The 18998-nt window shown below is 41.4% G+C and overlaps 1 protein-coding gene across 1 annotated transcript in view; it reads right to left on the bottom strand.

Moving 5' to 3' along the window:
• Positions 1 to 18998, bottom strand: part of Znrf3 (zinc and ring finger 3) — a 158662-nt gene that overhangs the window by 48061 nt on the left and 91603 nt on the right. The window contains exon 2 of the mRNA XM_085692073.2: positions 18340 to 18465. Within this exon, the coding sequence (XP_085548199.2) occupies positions 18340 to 18465 (126 nt within the window). The remainder of the gene's footprint in view (positions 1 to 18339; positions 18466 to 18998) is intronic.

The raw sequence follows: 18998 nt of genomic DNA, 5'->3' as shown, positions 1-18998 counted from the left end.
ATCTTGGAGACCAGGCTAGTCTTAAACTCACAGAAATTTATCTGTCTCTGTCTTCCAAATTCTGTGATTAAAGGCCATGTACCATCACCACACTAGGCTATTAAAAAGGTATCTTTGATCAACCCTGTCACTAAAGACTTTCTAGAAAGGGCAATAGCAAATTGGAAAAGCAATGGTGGGAAGAGTGGATGGCTCAATGATCCCTGTTTGCCAAAGACCAGCTACAAGGCTACACATACTGTTAGGTCATTCTGAAACCTCATCCCTGTATTCACAGAACAATCTAGTACCATTCCCTTCCTGGAGGAATCATGCTGCCTATAATAGGTATGCCAAGGGTACCAATTTTTAGGGTTCCAACAGAGTGAGATGTTCTTTAAAAATCCACCTTCTTAAATGATGTTCCGCAGGCCAGTGAACACAGATTTTTGGTGAAGCAAAGCTATATTACCCTTATAATCCTAGTTCTGGAAACCTTCCCCAGATGTTACAAATAGAAACTACGGCTAACCCCATTAAGGTGAAGTATCTTCTAGTAATATAAAGGGTATTTATGTCCTATCACTACAGGAAAATCTGCAGGGCAACATTAGGATGAAGACCCAAATAAAGAATCTCAACCCCACTAATTCAGGAAAACAGTTGCCCCACATACTTCTGCTATACAGTAACCCCAGGCAGACACCAAGCTGCCAGCTCTAAACTAGGGGTCAGGTTTGGCATCTAAAACCAGGAGATCCACTTTTACTCTAGCCTTATCCTGGAGCACCTGCCATATCTCTAAGCTGAAAGTTTCTATCTTCATTCAGCTGGGAGAGCATATTCCCTGCATTCAGAAACACAGGATCAAAAGCAATTGCCTAACCTGGATCCCAGGCTCTTGTAGAGTGAGCAGGCTTCACTTCCCTAGCCAGTCTCCAGGGACAGGAAGCAAGAGCCATTTTTCAACTCTATTTCTGCTGGCCTGCAAAAGGCAGAAGTCTAGCTGATGATGTCCCTCTTAGTCTCCTGTCTCCACATCTTTCCCAACCCATTATTTTCTTTCCCTCTTATCCACCGAGAAGACTTCAAGAGCCTTCTTAGGGTTTATGCTCTCCTTCAATTTCTACAACTTCCTAAACAAAGAGGTGTAGGGAAAATACCAATCTAAAGACTATAAACATCTATAAAGGGGCTTGCTAAGGACTGGGCGTAGTTCACATGCTCAGCAAAGGCTAGGTCTTCCTCCTGGCAGGCGGGTCAGAGGCCTGGCAGAGGAGCCTCTCATTGTGCACACCCTAGGGCAAGCAGCAGCGAGTCTGGGAGGAGAAAGGATCCCTTTGAAGCACATGGTGCTAAGAGCTTCCCAGTGACCATGGAAACAGGCACAGTGGGTTCCCAGCCTGAGAACCAGGGAGAGTCAGCCTGGATTCAAACACAAAATGTACACACAGCACACAAGATCTAAAAGGCAGGGGGCAAGGCAAAGGGTGGGCAGCCTGGCTGGCAGGAACTGAGCGGCTCCCTGTTAGGAAAATCCAGTCTATGAAGCTGAGCAGATTGATGGGAAAGGGGGAGATCCTTTTCATTCCCAAGGCTTTCTTCTCACTAGTCACTGCCCCTTGGGTCCTATTCAGAACCTCATGAGGTCAGTATAGTCGGACCTTTAGCTGGCCTGCTGGCAGCCAGGCCTGGAACCGGCAGGAGGTCATCAAAGGAGCCGTCACTGCAGCCGCACCCCACCCCCTACTCCCTTGGGATGAGGCCCGCCAAGGTGATCCGGTGAAAGCCACTGGGGGAGGGTGAGAAAGAGACAGCTTTCATGTCTGCTTTTCTGTTAGAAGAGACACAAAGCACAGCATGACAGGACTAGTAGGTCACAGTTCTCTACTTCTGGGATGGATGACTGTTCTTAAAGTGAAGGTCTGGGAAAGCCACCTAGACTGGTATCTGGGGTGTGCTCTGATGCTTGAAGTCCTAAAGACCAGCAGCACTGTACATGGTGCTTCTGGGTTCCCTTTCACAGCCGTCTGCCTTCTCCTGGGATGAAGTTACACTGAAAAAGTCTCCATGTTATCTGAGAGTCTTTGTGACGTTTTGGGCTTAATTTCAGTGTTCTAACTTAAAAGGGATAAAAAAAATAAAAAAAAAACTGAGCTGGCTTTTCTTTTTGGTGCAGCAAGATGAGGAAACAATGTGATTAGAGTTTTAAGGAGGAAAGATCCTTGTTTACAGATGAGTATCTCTCTGTCTTGGACTAGAGGGAATCAAAATTAAATCTGGCTCAGCGCCAGACCAAGGCAGGCGCCAGAGAAAGGCACACAAGCCCACTTTAGCCACTGGCCTGGCTGCTGGGTGAGCAGGGCAGACTTCATTAGACCAGTTCTCTTGAGAAGGCGGTGTTTGGACAGGCCTGCAATTTGAGAAGCCTGTTAGGTGCATTCTCCCTTTCTTACCTTTGTTGGGCTGCCAAAATATTTACTTGACTTCTTAACTCTAAATCTCTAAAACACACCTGGATTGTAGAAAACAGGCAATTTTCTTATTTTTTTCTAACTCAAGTAATAGAGTCTACTCTAAGCAAAGATAACAATATTATGAGGGGGCCAGAAAGAAAGGAAGGCTGGTAAGAGATGCCATTTTGCATAATTCAGTCACTTCTTAAATAGATGGGTAACTGGGTCGGTCTACCCCCCCCCCCTTTCTTCTTTTTGGTTTTTGGAGACAGAGTTTCTCTGTAGCTTTGGGGTCTGTCCCGGAACTTGTTCTATAGACCAGGCTGCCCTTGAACTCACAGAGATCTGCCTGCCTCTGCCTCTTAAGTGCTGGGATTATGGCAGGCACCATCACTGCCCAGCCGGGTCTCTTGTTTTCTGCATGTGGTTGTGGGTTAGGGTTATATGAATAACCTATAGATTTTACAGGTGAGACTTTTGCAAATCAAATTGGTTTTATTTTGTTTTGTTTTTTTTATTAAACATTTATTTATTTATTATGTACACAGTGTTCAGCCTCCATGTATGCCTGCAGGCCAGAAGACGGCACCAGATCTCATTACAGGTGGTTGTAAGCCACCATGTGGTTGCTCGGAATTGAACGCAGGACCTCTGGAAGAGCAGTCAGTGCTCTTAACCTCTGAGCCATCTCTCCAGCCCTTTATTTTGGTTTTTAAGAAGAGAGTAGGTTTTCATGCCAAGTAGAAGTCTCTGTGGTAGTCAACTGCACTTATTATTATCATCATCATCATTTTTTATATAACAATTCTATAAAAGCTAACTGCCTTGTAATATCAGATTGAGGACCATGTACCAGGGAGAATGGGATGCTGCAACCATAAAGGCTGATATACTTTACATGAATTTCAGATGATAGGAAAGGCCCCACATTAACTGGAAACTAAAATAAAACTTGGGGGATCATATATGTTCTTCTGAAGTTTTTTAAAAGAATTTGGGAAAACAGGTCTAGTAGATGAGAAACTACATATGCCAATCTCTTTGCCATGTGTGCCTGCATAGCAGCCTATTTGCCAAGGATGAACGGCCTTCAGGCAGGCTTTCGTGGAGGCTGGTTCTCAGTAAACCATTTCATCAAAATTGGTAGGTCTCAAAAAAAAGGTCTCTGCATTGTCTGTTGGTCCTCATCTTAGGTTCTCCAGAATCTCAGCTAATGATCCTACCCACCCTTTTAGATACCTAGCCCTCACCCCCAAATCCTTCTGAGAATAAGGGCCTAGCTATCAGTTAGGGAAATTATTTCCATTCTGGTGCTCATGAGCAAACCTTTGATCGAAAAACTACTTTGAAAACATTCTGATCTTAATCATACTAAAATGAAACTTTTTTGAGACGTTCTCTTTTCAAAGGCACTAAAAAGCACAGGAGTGGTGGGAGGCTTACTGACAGCTTGTTATTAGCCTACATCCTTTCTGTAGCAGAACTTTATTACCTTTACTTAGGTAGACAGTCTTGTCTTCCCTTACTTAGACAAGACAGAATATAATTTTAATTCCATAAGAAATAAGGTCTGGAAGGTTGGCCGGCAGGTGCATCCATATTCATGAGTACTTTTGAAATTCTAGGAAGTAGAATGTCACTTTCTTCTAGAACAATCATTAGCTGAAAAAGGTGGCTCCTGGGTGGTGCTTCTCTCATCTTACCATATTTGTAACCTAGCCATTCATTCTGCTACTAAGAATGAACAGAAGGGGCCTGAGCATTGCATGCCTAGGAATCTGCCACCCTCCCACTGTTGGATATGTGGAAAAGTATTGTGGTGCAATGGCCCAGATGGAGTCAAGGGAGCCTAGATGGCAGATTAGGACAGAAACCAGTGATACACACAGATTAATGCTTGCTGGCTCTCTGTTAACTTAAAAGCTTTTGGAAAGAGGAAAGGAACTCTTCAGTAAGAATTCCAGAAGGTCCTCAAATAAATGTCCATAATAAAGTATCATAGAAAAGACAATTAGTAGATTTCAGGAAAGAGCCACCTAATGATTACAGAGACAGAACATCAAAACACAAACAACCAAAGAAGTGGTAACTTGGACTTTATCAAAATGAAAAACTTTTGTATTGCAAAGGACTTCATTAAGAGAGTAATGTTTGATAAGACAACCCATGCAGTAGGAAAAAATATTTGCTAATGGCACACACCAGAGGTAGGCAGTCTCTGAGTTCAAGGCCAGGTAGAGATATACTGTGAGACTATCTCCAAAACCAAAAAACAAACAAATAGTCAAAAAAACGTTCCAGGTAGTGGTGGTAAGCGTTTTAATCCCAGTACTCAGGAGACAGAGGTAGGCTCTCCTTGAGTTCAAGACCATCCAGGTCAATGTGTTGAGTTCCAGGACTGCCAAAGCTACACAGAGAGATCCTGTCTTGAGAAACTAAAAAAGAACAACAACAACAACAACAAGAACAAAAAGTATACAAACTATCAGTAAGCACAGGAAAAGATGCTCAACCTAACAAGCCACTTAGAAAAAGCAAATTAAAACCTCACAGCAGAATGGCAGTAATCAAAGCCAGGTAAGTCAGTGAGGGTGCAGACAACTCAGAGCCTTCAAACTGCTGAGGGGAATGAAGGACAAGGAAGCCACTTCTTGTATGCATGCATACACACAAAATGGCATAACCAGGCATCCACTTTATTATTTTAAGTGTATTTACAAGCACAGTTCACTTAGTTCTCGAAATGAATGCTTTTTGGGGGGGCAATTTTCTAAAAGTTTTCCAACTTTTAAATTAGGTATATAGGTATATGTCTGTACATGGCTTTGTGCATGTGAGAGTGTAGGGGTCCTCAGAATCTAGAAGAGGAAGATGGAACTAGAATTCCAGTCTTTGGTAAGAGGTGACGAGTTCTGGGTTACTTCTGTTGACAAAGGAAATCTCAAAACAGCCTAATATACACTCTTGTTGTGTGGTTACTAGTGTTAACTCTGATGGAGATTTATAATGAAAAGGAGCAAGCTGAACAAATAAAAATACAAAATGTACAGATTGAGAAAAGGGGCACCAGGAAGTAGACTAGAGCTAAATCCTATGTTCGAGGAGATAAACATTAAGAAATGGAATAAAGGGAGTGGTGACCTCAGGGCAAGATCCCCATCCAGCTAAATTTCCAATTTGTGAAAAGGAACTAAAGAAAAATTTAGAGCCAGGTGTGGTGGAGCACACCTTTATTTAATCCCAGCACTGCTGGAAGGCAGAGCTGGTCAATCTCTGAGTTTGAGGCCAGGCTGGTCTAAAGATCCAGTTTCAGGACAGCCAAGCTTAGGCAGTGAAGGACAGAAAGTTGGTGAAGATGTATTTGAACAAGGGAGCCATGTTCCAGCCTTAGTAGCAGAAGAACTCAGTAGTTTTGGCCACATGGTTCTGGCGTTAAGGATAGAATAAAAAGGCTATGGACTTTGCCCAAAAGACTAAGGAAAGCTGCTGAGGCCAAGCATGTGTCGGGGTCTAGTACAGAGGCCATTGCATGAAGCTGTGAAGTTGAAGCCTGGATTGCCTTGGAGATCCCAAGATGTTAGAGATGCCAGAGTCGTGGGATACTTGCCAAAAAGAGCCACTAACAGGGAACAGAACCAGCATTAGAGAAAGAAGTATGGTGGAGTCAGCAAAGCTGAACAGAATTAGAGATCTGAAGAGCATTTTGACATCAGACATGGAGATGCAGAGTTTGGAGTTTGCCCACCTGTTTTTGGTCTTGCTTTGGGTTCAGTATTCCCTCACTATGCTCCCTTCCCTACATCCTAGAATGGTAATGTATATCCTGTACATTATATATTAGAAGTATGTGATCTGCTTTTTGATTTTACAGGGGATTGCAGTTAAAAGATTGCATAATTCTCTGAAGAAACTTTGGACTTTTAAAATAAGTTTGGGACTGTTATAGACTATGAGGACTTTTGAAGTTGGACTCAATGCATTTTGCATTATGATACTGTTACAAGCTTATAGAGGCTGGCCAGGAAATGGACTAAACCTCTGAAACTGTAAGCTGCTACTCAATTAAACATTTTCCTTTATAAGAGTTGCCATAGTAATGGTGTCTCTTCACAGCAACAGAGATCCTAATTAATTTTAATATGTATTACATATTATAACAAGATATTATTTATTTACTGAGTATATGTAGGGGGGTGCATATGTGCCAGGGGTGCCCGTGTTGAATGAAGGTAGGAGTAGGTTCTCTCTTGGTGCGAGTGTCACAGGCTGCTAAGCTATCTCGGTGGCACTATATGCTTTTTATTGTTTAAAGATTGGGGTATATAAAAGGATGGAAATAGGCTCATCCTTCCAGCTCACTGGTTGGGTCCCCCATCCACCAGCAGCAACAGTAAGTTTCCCCTTTGGTTGATGTAAATGCTTCTCTAAGTCTCTGGTACTCTTGGACTTCTGACACTTTTCCTTTCATTTCTGAGCTTGGTTTTCACCTTTTGGCTTCCCTCAAAAGTCCTGGTACCAGGCACTGAGTCTCTTCTGGTTGTTAGCCCTAACACCTGTTAAGTGCACTGATGACCCACTGAATGGCTTGCGCCTTCCTTGTCTGTTCTTCCCAGGCAGTGGTGGCACATACCTTTAATCCCAGCACTTGGGAGGCAGAGGTAGGCAGATCTCTGTGAGTTCAAGGCTAGCCCATGACAGGCTCCAAAGCTACAGAGAAACTCTGTGTGAAAAACAATAACACCACCACCAACAACAGCAAAAACAATCTAAAAATTTTATGGTAACATTTAATGGCCTGTATGGAGAATATTATTATATTATATTACATAAGCTTTTCTGAGTCTCAGGATACAATATAACCTTAGCTTGTTTCTAGGAGACCCAGATGACACCTCTGTTGAAGCCAGTTACAAATAGTGACCACCACTCCCACAGCTGTGAGAGGCTGAGGCAGAACAATAACAATCTGTTGTAATGGAGAGTCCAGAAATTAACAATGAAAAGTGTCAGCACAGCAAGGCCTCCACCAACCAGAGCTTTCCAAGCCAAGTAATAATGCTTCTAAAGTCCAAGTACACGAGTGAGATGAGTACTTGTGATGTCCCTAAACGGTCACTAACAAATGGCTGCTATCAAGTGCTTATAGCTCTAGTTCCAGGAGATTCAATGCCTTCTTCTGGCCTTCATGGAGATTTGGCATGCATATGGTGCACATACATACATTCAGGCAAAGACATAAAATCTTAAAAACAAATAAAACCCAAGAAATCTTTATAAAAAAATCAGCTTTTCACAAATAAATGAAAAATTTGAAAGCTTTTAGTCTTTAAATAGTAATTCAAATTTTATTTTAAAAAATAACTGAGTTGGGGAGACTGCTCAGTGGGTAAAGTACAGAGGACACCAGAGGATGTTCTCTGACATTGCACACATGCCGTGGTAGGCACACATATAAACTCACACATACATCAGAGGCGGGGGCTAGGAATAAGGCCAAAAGGCAACAAGTTCCTTTCATGTTCCACTTTTCTCTAAGAGTCAATTTAAGAGTGGATAAATTTGTGAAGAATTATAGCAATAGGTTCAAGTTGAAAAGTGAAGGCCAAGTTCCTTAGTCAGCACAAGAAAGAGCATAAGTTCTTCAGGATGATTAAAATATCATTGACTCTAATAGTGCTTAGAGTAACTGGGATATACTGATAGGAACTGTATTAAATATGTAAAGTCTTGTCTACACGGGCTTGATTACAAAAACTTGTCCCCAGATATGTGAGGTTCTGGACAATTGAGCTGGTAGTTGTATTTTATGTAGTATGAAGATGTAATGTATTAGAGTCACAACCTCTCAGAGTAGACAATTCAGTAGCTACCTTTTAAAACTGCAACAATGATATTTCATTTGTATTTTAATAAATAAAGTTTTCTTGAAGATCAGAAAGCAAAACAGCTACACAGGCCAGGCAGTGTTAGTACACACCTTTAATCTCAGCACTAGAGAGGAATAAAAGGTGAGATGAGACTGGATCTCTCTCTCTCTCTCTCTCTTTCTCTCTCTCTCTCTTTCAGTCTGATGATTTCATAGACATAAGAGCTCTCTAGTGGTTTGACTGCTTTGCTTTTCTGATCTTTAGGTTGAACCCCAATATTTGTCTCTAGGTTTTTATGTTTCATGCTGCAGCTCTGTTGAAAGTGGTTCTATGGATGCAGACAGTGATAAGGACTGCCAAGACAGAGAGGCAGACTTCTCTGAGACCTGGAGGTGACAAACTGCCTGTGTCTCTTGGGTTAGCAGGCACAGTATTTGTTATGTTCACTTATTGTCTTCAAAACTACTTCAAGTCTCCTGCTTGGTTTCAGACTTTTATAGCTAAAAGATGTATCTGATATACAGATGGTGTTTAATATACCCTTTTAACCAAGAAGGTTATGGAAGGTTTAGGTGTAGATGAAAGCATTACTTAAAAACTCTGACTTTCATATCAGACACATGAACTCAAAAGCAAAATGGTATTTCCTAATTTTTTCCATTCATATCAGGCCAATCTTCTCCTCCTGGTCTGATTTCTTTTACTAAATTCCTTTCTTGCTTTCTTTTTTAACCAAATATGGGAGATATTTACCCAAGTGTTCCTTAAAATAAATCTGTAGAGTCTTCCAAACTTCCTGCCCAGTAAGAAGCTCAGTTCAGCACACTTCAGGAAAGGACTCCCGTTTGCTCAGCAGAAGTATGCTTGAAGACAGAAGGAAACTGTTGAATTTCTATGAACTTGGCATATACATTTTATATATCATCACAACTTTTTAAAGGTGTGTGTGTATAGGCTGGAAGAACAACTATTGGTCAGTTCTCTCTTCTCACTGTGGGCTTAAAAAGCCACACTCATGTCATCAGACTTGAGCAGCAAGCTGAACTGTCTTGTCAGTCCATCATAGCTCTTTACAGAAGCACATTTGCAGAAATAGAGGCAAATAGACATTAGTTGACTTAAAGACACTTGACTTGGGGGCTGGAGAGATGGTTCAGCGGTTCAATTTCTAGAACCCACATAGCAGCTCACAACTGTCTGTGACTCCAGTTCCACGGGATTTAACACCCTCACACAGACATATATGAAGGCAAAAGCACCAATGAGCATAAAAAATAAATTAAAAAAAAAAGACACTTGGCTTGCTAAGTAGAATTATCATTCACACACAGGCTGCTTGGCTTTCATAGCCTGCATTCTGCACACATCTCAATGTGCAAAATGCTTATCATTCATTCACTCTGCAGACTAAAAGTACCATGTACTAAGAACAGTGAGGCACAGAAGTGAATAAAGGTGGAAGAAGTAGAACTTAGTATCTTTTGGGAAAAGAATATTTGCATGTCACAATAAAAGAGGGTGGGGTTTTTTTTGGGGGACGTCTAGACAGGGCTTCTCTGTAGCTTTAGAGCCATCCTGGAACTCGTTTTGTAGACCAGGCTAGCCTTGAACTTACAGAGGATCACCTGCCTCTGTCTCCCAAGTGCTGGGATTAAAGGTGTGTGCCACTATTGTCTGGCTAAAAAAAGGTTTTTCTAACTTGATGTTGTTGATATTTGAAGTCAGATTATTCTTTTTATTCTTATTTTAAAAACAGTTTTATTTGTATTTCATGTATGCAAGTGTTTTGCTTGCATGTCTGTGTACCAGTTGTGTGTCTGGTATTCAAGGATGCCAGAAGAAGGCATTAAATCTCTTGGAACTGGAATGTTGCAGACATTTCTGAGTTGCTATGTGGGTGCTGGTAATTGAACCCGGGTCTTATAGAAGAGCAACAGATGTTCTTAACTCTTAACTGTCGGACTATTGCTCTAGCCCCCTTCCTTATTTTTAGCAAACAAGTAAATGTGTATTACATTTTGTGGAGCCCGAGAATTCTCTGTGGTAGGCTGTCCTATGCACAATAGGACACTGACCAACAAGCCTTTCCACCCCCTTTTCTACCTTTTCCACCCCCATCTCACCCTAACATATTTTTCTAAAAACTAAAGATGCCTCCAAATATTGTGCCTGATTAAAAACAATGTAATACATTAAAAAAGTTTACAAAAATATGGACATGGGCTGGAGAGATGGCTCAGCAGATAAGAGTGCTACCCTTTTTTGTAGAGAACTTGAGTTTGATTCCCAGCACCCATGTTGCATGGCTCACAACTTCCCGTAACTCCAGTTCCAAGGAATCAGATACCTTCTTCTGGCCTCTCTAGGCATCTGCAAATAAGACACATACTAAATAAAATTAAAATTAAATTTAAAAAAGTTGATACTGCAAATATCCTTAGTATTGCACAGAATGCTTTTAGGGAAGCCAAAGCAATAAGCTATAGTCATGTCTCCCTGTGTCAGAATATGACACATATCTACTTGTTTTGCTGACCAGAGGCAGCATACTGAGGTAAAAGACTGCAAAGTAAAGCAGCTGAAGTAACCAGCCACCTTTTTTCCTTCAGACACAAGAATTTTAGTTCCATTATTCCTCTTGAAATAGACTGAGCTGAGCTTGGGTTAAGGACCAGGACAACTCAAGTATTCCAGAAAACACCTGTGAGCAAAACCCCAAATAAGAGTGCTGTGCTGAGATTAAGTACCTCTCTTCCCATCCCAATACATGCAGGATTCAAAAAGTACTCTGAAGCTTACCAGACACCTAAAACTTCCTGCTCAGATAAAGGCTCATCTTTATAACCTGCTTCTAGAAGGTAATGGCTGAAAGTTACATACTAATTCCAGCATCAAATATACTAAGATGTTCTAGGACACTGAGAAGTTCTTCCTGTTGGTCTGGTCATTTGTTGTTATACATTGCCCTCTATGGCCTGTATTGCCTACTCATTCCCACTGACTCTGTAACAGTCACAGAGCTTAGATGAAGTTCTGTGAGATCTTGCAGTAGGAACATAACACTGGGTTAGAAAACTCAGACTTTAAGTTTTATTCCATATTCTCAAAAATTAAGACCTTCTAAGAATTTTTTGTATGGGTTACAGCTATTATATTTAGCTTATTGGGAACTAAAACATAAAGTTAGAACACAGAACACGCAAGTACATATTCCATTACTCATGAGAAAGAGGAAGTCAGCACATACAATGACGCTCTTGGAAAGCTCCAACCATCACACATTTCTGAGAAGATGGAGTGAAAAAGACATATGGCACTGCAGTATACTATGAAAATAGTTCTGAACTTTAGGGTCTCCTGGCCACACTTTAAAATCTCAAGTGTTGGATTAACAACTATACTGGAACCAGAGAAGCCAGTGAGGCAGATTCCAGGAGAGAACAGCCTTATGTTCAAGGTATTTGTCAAAACCCACTCACCATCATGAAGTCACTGATACTTTGGAGGAAATTTTCTGTGTCTTTTTTTGTTGTTGTTTTGGTTTGGTTTTTCAAGACAGATATGTAGCCCTGGCTGTCCAGGAACTCTGATGACCAGACAGACTGGCCTTGAACTCAGAGACCCACCCGCCTCTAGCTTCACTGCCCAGCCCCTTTTCTTTTAGGCACCAATTGTTGCCATTATTGTATCGCATATAGGCTCGAGTTAATATCTGGAGATAAACATTTTTCCATTTCAGTTAGATTCATTTTCTTCTCCATTTACTTACTATGTGAGAAAAAAGAGCAGAAATAAAAGTACATTCACCTTTTAACCATATTTTCTGTTTTGAACTACAGATTGTCAATGATGTTGGTTACCCTCCAGAACATGACAACAGAAACCTATTGCTGAAGACACCACATTCTTGAGTTAGAACACAGAGAAATATAGATAGTATCATCTAGAAGCATCCTCTCTACTGGCTTTCATGGCTGGAAGACACTATGTATACTATAGAAAGAGAAGTGCAATAATCAGTCTCACCCAACTGTGAACCCTGTGAGCTACAACAATGACTCTGCTAGACAAGATAGGTCCACTGGTGCAATAGTGAGTGTTAATGGTATAAGAGTAACAAATGGATTTAAGGTCCACTCCAGAAGATGGAACCCACAGATAGGTGGGCTATGGACCCCAAGGGAAAACCTATTACCATTATTCTACGAAATGGACACAGTAATAAAACACCTAATGACTTACTGCTATTCCCATAGGTCCTGTCTCAGCCCTGGTAAGAGAAGCTGCCCCTTACGGTAGATGCAATTAACTCAGAGGCATACAGACAATAAGAGACTTCAGAGAGTTCAGTCCTAAATGGGATGTCTATATTACTTACCTTCTCTCAAGGCTCAAGGATCTATCCGAAAGAGGAGGACAAAAGATTGTCAAGAACCACTGTGGTGGATGACCTCAAGAAAACTGTTTTCCAAGTACAAAAGGCAGATGTATACATATGAACTGCTAATGATTATGATAACATGCATAAAACCTGCAAAAATTCAAGTCAGACAAAACCCTCGCATGGAGAAATGGAGTTGGACATGAAGTCCCACTCCTGCCTGAGGAGTTTTGACATCTGATTGCTTCTGGAAGAGGAAGAGTTGGTTTTCTTTGATAGTGTGGCACCTGATATATTGATCACACTCCAGGGCAGGCCTCAAGCTCAGGAGTGGTAGGTCAACACAAACTGGGCTCAATGGGGGAGAGAGCAAGAGAGTGAGAGAAAGAGAAAACTAAGTTGGATGGTTAGGGAGGGAGGAATGATCTGGATGAGCTGGGGAAGAGGGATGAATATGATCAAAATATACTATATGATATTCTCATAGAATTATTATTTTAAAAAAGGAAGGCACTTTGTTAACAAAAACAACAAAGCCCACAAACTTGTCTATTTTGATAGCTACAATCTGAGAGAGAGTCAGGGAAGACATTTCCCCAGACAGACAAATGCAGAGAAGGATGGGGCTCTCCCATTTCTGTCTCCTTTTCTTCTGTATACCAGGACTCAGAAATATCACGCATCCCTTCATAGGGCTACACTTTATCACTTCAGGAACAAAACAGCACTGTTGCTGTTGTTGCTATTTTGCTGTGCTTTGTTTTGTTTATTGAGACAAAGCCTCACTTGGGAGCCCAGGCAGGCCTGGGATTCATTATGTAGTTCATACTGACCTCAAATTCATAATGATTCTATCATCTCAGTTTCTCAAGTTATTGGGATTCCAGGCACAAACCAACAAATTCCACTTTATTATTATAATTACTTATACCTACTGTCATTCTACTCCATATACTATAAAATTACTTAAGACACACCATTTTATTTAGGTAAAATATATATAATACAAAATTTACCATATCAATTATTAAGCACACAGGTCAGCAGCATTATCAATCATGGCTATCAACAACCTCCAGAATCTTTTTATCTTTCTAAACTGAAAATTTCCACTTGTTTTTTTAAAAAAAGCTTTTATGCTCCTGGATCCCAGAGTCTGGCAACCATTTATTTCACTCTGTCTTTCTGGATTTCACTATAAAAGCAATATAACTTTGGACGCTAAAAGAAATAGAAGGATGATAAGGGAAGGAGAGAGCAAGGAAATACAGGCAATAAAAGCCACTTTGTTTAGTATATTCATTTGTGCTAGGAACAACAACTAACAGTAGATGTACTCTCTCCTTTAGATCCTGCTCCTTTTGAGGTTGGAACACGCAAAGGGCTGAGTGACTGCAGGGGTCAGAGCTTGAGAGGGTTGAAACTAGGCTGTAACTTGGTGCTTGTACAGCATGTGGGAGGTCCTAGTTTCAATCGTCAGTATGGAGAACTGTTAAGACTGGGGTTTAAACCTTGATTAAAGAAAACATCCCTTGGCTCTGACTTCTGGTCATTTTGGTCACCAGGTGTATGAGTCAGAGCTCAGTAGAAACACAAAAAACTAGAACAGCAATTTTTTTAAAAAAATTTTCTTTGCAATGGCATTTCTGAGACTTTGGTCTGGATGATGGGGCAGCCTAAACACAGGGTGCAGTTCTTTATCAGCCTTCTTCACCCTTGGTTTCCTGTAATCCACCAGGAGGGCCAGTTTTTAGAGCAGTTCTTCTCATGGCACAGACAGGTCTTCCCTGTCACTTTGTAGGCTATTCAGTCTCTGCACTGCATGTCTAAGAGTGAAAATGGAACAGGACTGAGGCAAACACGACTCCTCAGCAACTCCCCTGGGTAAAAATGATTGATGTGTGGGCCTACTCAGTTCCCAGGGTCAGATCTTATGATACAGTCATTCTATTAGAATCCTTTAGTAGTTCCATGAAGACCAAATTCTTCAACATGAAACCTTTCTTCCTCAGCAACTTTCCACATCCCTAAAGAATCTCTGGCTCCCTTTGTTCTACACTGTTCTTCCCCCATCTCTTGCTTTCATAGTCCACTTTGGCTGCCATCCCTTCAATAACTATGACCACATCCATTTACAGATCTCTACTATGAAAACACGTGCCCCAAGAGTCTTCTCTCAATAGACCCAACTTCACGTCACCTAGTACTGAGAATACCACCCACTAGGCTGTGATAGCATTCTTGACTTAGCAACTACAAGGGCCTACTTAAGGATAACAGACCAGCACTATTCCAGGCTTCAGCCCATTTCTGAAGAAAACCTTTTCTTTCTTTTTTTTCTTTTTTTAAAAAAATATTTATTTGTTTATTATATATAAAATATTCTGTCTGCATGTATGCCTGAAGGCCAGAAGAGGGCACCAGATCTCATTTCAGATGGTTGTGAGCCACCATGTTGTTGCTGGGAATTAAACTCAGGACCTTTGGAAGAGCAGGCAATGCTCTTAACCGCTGAGCCATCTCTCCAGGCCTGAAGAAAATATTTTCTTCCTACCTTCACACATGACAAGGTGAGACAGGCTTAGTTCCATAGTGTGATTTTAGCCCGAGAACAGCTAATCAGCCTATAAAGTGTCTGATTTGAGATGGGCCAATGAAGCCCCTTCTTGAAATTTTTTAGAATCAAAACCAGGAATGCTGGAGTGTTATCTTCCACTGAGTAGGTGGGGCAGGGGAGATAAAGCAGGACTACAAAGAGATCTGGGGAGGGGGCTGCTGACTTGGTGAGTAGTGGCAGATGTAGGTTCTGTGATATTGCTCAACCTTCAGAACAACCCTTGCCTATAGAGTGAGAGCTGTGATTTTACCATGTAGAAGCAACAGTCCAGACCACACCCGGATGATATTAAAAGCAGCTAGTGTCTATTATCTAGAAGACTGGCCAAGACAAGAGGAGACAAGAAGTCAACACTGGTGAAACAGAATAGTTCTGTTTCAGCTCTTGTGAGCTGTGTGATCTCAGATCATGTGGAGAAACTAATTAGGACTCAGTTTTTTCACCATAACATGGAAATGTGGACAAGATGTCAATGTGACAAGCAAAGACACCTACAGCTCCTAGCAGGCTGTGAGCATCCATCCAGGATGGCTGCTTTTGCCTTCATCCAGGATTGTATGGGCTAAGTGCTCTGTTAACACCTCATGGCCCTACTGTAATCAGAAAGGCTGTGTTTCACAAAGGAGCAAGGCACTAAGAACTAAAATTCCCTTTCTAAGGTCACTCAGCCAAGATGGCATTTCTAACATAAAATTCTCTAAGTATCTTTTCATTAACTTCCCCATACCATCTTCTGAAGCACTGGACACAGGCAGGCCCAGACCTGCTGGATGTACTGTACTTTGTTTGTCTGTTTTGTTTTTCGAAACAGGGTTTCTCTGTAGCTTTGGGGTCTGTCCTGGAACTAGCTTTTGTAGACCAGGCTGGCCTCAAACTCACAGAGATCTGCCTGCCTCTGCCTCCCAAACATGCTAGATAGGAGCTCTATCACCAAGCCACATTCACCGTCCACTTCCTATGCCTTTGTGCTTCTCCATGTCTATCTCTCCTTGCCATAACCACTGGAAGCCAAGAAATAGAAGGAAAAATCATACTATCTGCAGGGGACTGGCATGCTGAACTACTGGGAAGATTATTATGCCTTCCCCAACACTGGAGTCTTTTGTTTCTACCCTTGGGAAACCATAAAAGGAGACAACAGAATTTACAAAGTTAATGAAATTAGAGGAGGAAGAGGAAGGAGGGGATTTATCACAACTCCATTACCAACCCACATTGAAAGCAAACAGTAAACCACCTTACTTTGTCTGGCCCAGGCATCTTTACTAATGATTTTATTCAGATGTAAACTCTTAAGGTAAACAGCAATAGCAAATGTGGGCTGCCTTGTGCCACACTCCCAGTCCTAGCCTTTTCCAACAGAAGTAAGCTGCTGCTCTTAGGCAGGTAGAGCCATATGCTAAGTTCCTAGTCCCCCACATTCAACTATTTCATGAAAAGTCAACACAAAAAGAGCTCCATGACTCAATATCTATCTAAGGTTTCTATCCCCCTGGCTTCATAGACCAGCAGGCCAAACCATATAAAACTCACCAAGTAAACCCTGGTGCAGTTGATTCAGGCAGTGGAGAAAACAATTTGGCTATGAATGACTTCAACAAATGCCCGTCACTAAATTATCTAAGGACATATACTTTGGGTCCTGTTACAACCCATTGGGCTGGGGAAAACAAATGAAGCCAGTAAGCTGAGTATGGTACAGCAGCAGCTTAAGTGTAGGAGCAAATGGCATATTTGAAGCAGACACCTACAAGGAGAGTACTGTTCCTACACTTTGGATGTAGCTGGCATTTCTCCTAAGAAAACACTAACTCTCAAGAGGGTTACTGCTCCTAACCATCATTAAACAGCTCTGGTCAACTACTGAAATGATGAAGTATCAAGGCTGAGCCACCTCAAACACCTTGATTCAACTTAGTGAACCGTAAACCAAACAGGCTATAATTTGTGTGTGTCAGGTTTTCCCCTCCAATGAAAGGGTAGAAAAACTTGTCAAGAGTCATGGAGCTTCTCAAAAGGCAAATTAGGCTTCTGAGAGTCTCCAGGACCAAAGAACTGGCAAGTAGACAGGTAGAGCCACATGCTAAGCTTAGAGTGTCTGGCAAGAAATTCTTTAGGTTTGGTGACGGCTCCCTGCACAATGCCACCTCTTCTTTGGCCTGAATATCCAAAAGAGTCCGAGCCTCCAGGAACAGGTCTCAGTTGTCTTCCTAGAGGACACAGATCTGTAGCTCTGGGGCCCATAAAATGTCTAGGCGATAAGACTACTCTTAGGGACTATTTTTCCTCTAACAAAAAATCAAATTACTTTCACAAAACCCTTTTAACAAAACGATCTACTTTAAAACAATTATGATCAATCAGATTAAAAGTTTCTGATGGATGGATTTCCAAAATAAATTTATTTCTATCTTATACTGCAGTGAGAAGTTATAGTGGCACATTAGGCATTAAGCATTGCATGTCACCTAACCTCCTAGTCACCTGGGAGGTAAGTTCTAATGCAGGGCCATAATTGCTGTCTGCTGTTCTGAAACTAAGGAAGCTCTAAATCCCAAGGTTTTCCATAACGTACCTGGCAACAAAAATTAATGGACCTGAACTCATTTGAAGGCAAAGCAGCTGTGGGCTAACAGGAGGCTATTTAGATTATAGTTATATACTTAATGTGAATAACCATATGATTTGCCATACATATATGAATATGTGTGATTACTGAGTATGGCCCCAGGTCCCCAAGGTTACTTAAGAGACAATATATACACCTAATATTTTCCCAAACCTCCCAAATCTTAGGTTTAAACATCTGACCCTAAAGGTATAACATATAGTACTATGGGTTTCTAGTAATAATCCATTTCACAAACAAGAAGCTGAGACTCTCAGGAAAAGCAACTTGCCCAAGGCCACACAGAAGGCAGGGATACAGCGGGATTGCTGTGCCAGCATGACTCTTCTCCAGAACAGTTATTTGAAACTCAGAAAACTTAAGTGGAAAACACCACACAATAGCAGTGACACAGAAGGCCTGGTGCTTACCTTGCCCAGGACAGTGAGACATGGTTTGGGGTCCAATTCTGGCTGTTCGAGCTTCACCACTCCTACCCAGCCATATTCATACAAGTCCTCTTCATCATTGTTATTACACAGGCCCAGTGGGTGCATCTAAGAGACAAAATGAAAAGAAAATGTCAACAGGCTGGCCACAGACTGTCTTGACTCCTTTTGTGCATTTCTTATTGTGTACTAAGTCTAAGCTACCTCAAAACTTTAAACTTTAAGGCAGGGAATAGTCTTTCAATTCACAGGGAATTCCATTTCATTACGAGGAGCTGAGCACTGGAGAGAACAAAATAAAACAACTAGAAGACGATATTATAAGGGCTGGATAAATAACTTAACAGTTAAGAGCACTGACTGCTCTTTCAAAGGACCCAGGTTCAACTCCCAACATGCATATGGCGGTTCACAACTGTCCATGATTCTGGTTCCAAAGGATCTAATGCCCTCTTCTGGCCTCCATAAGCACTGGCCCTGCATATTCTATACAGATACACACAAACAAAATACCCATACTCATAAAAATTAAATAAAGATCTATCTGTATATACATGCACATTCATGTGCATGTACATGGAGGCCAGAGATTGATGTTAGATATCTTCTCAATCTCTCTCTACAGAGTCTTTAAGTAAACC

Source organism: Myodes glareolus, chromosome 8 (assembly GCF_982192425.1).
Source record: "Myodes glareolus chromosome 8, mMyoGla1.1, whole genome shotgun sequence".
In the NCBI taxonomy this organism is placed as follows: domain Eukaryota; kingdom Metazoa; phylum Chordata; class Mammalia; order Rodentia; family Cricetidae; genus Myodes; species Myodes glareolus.
This window is presented reverse-complemented; position numbering and strand designations above follow the sequence as displayed.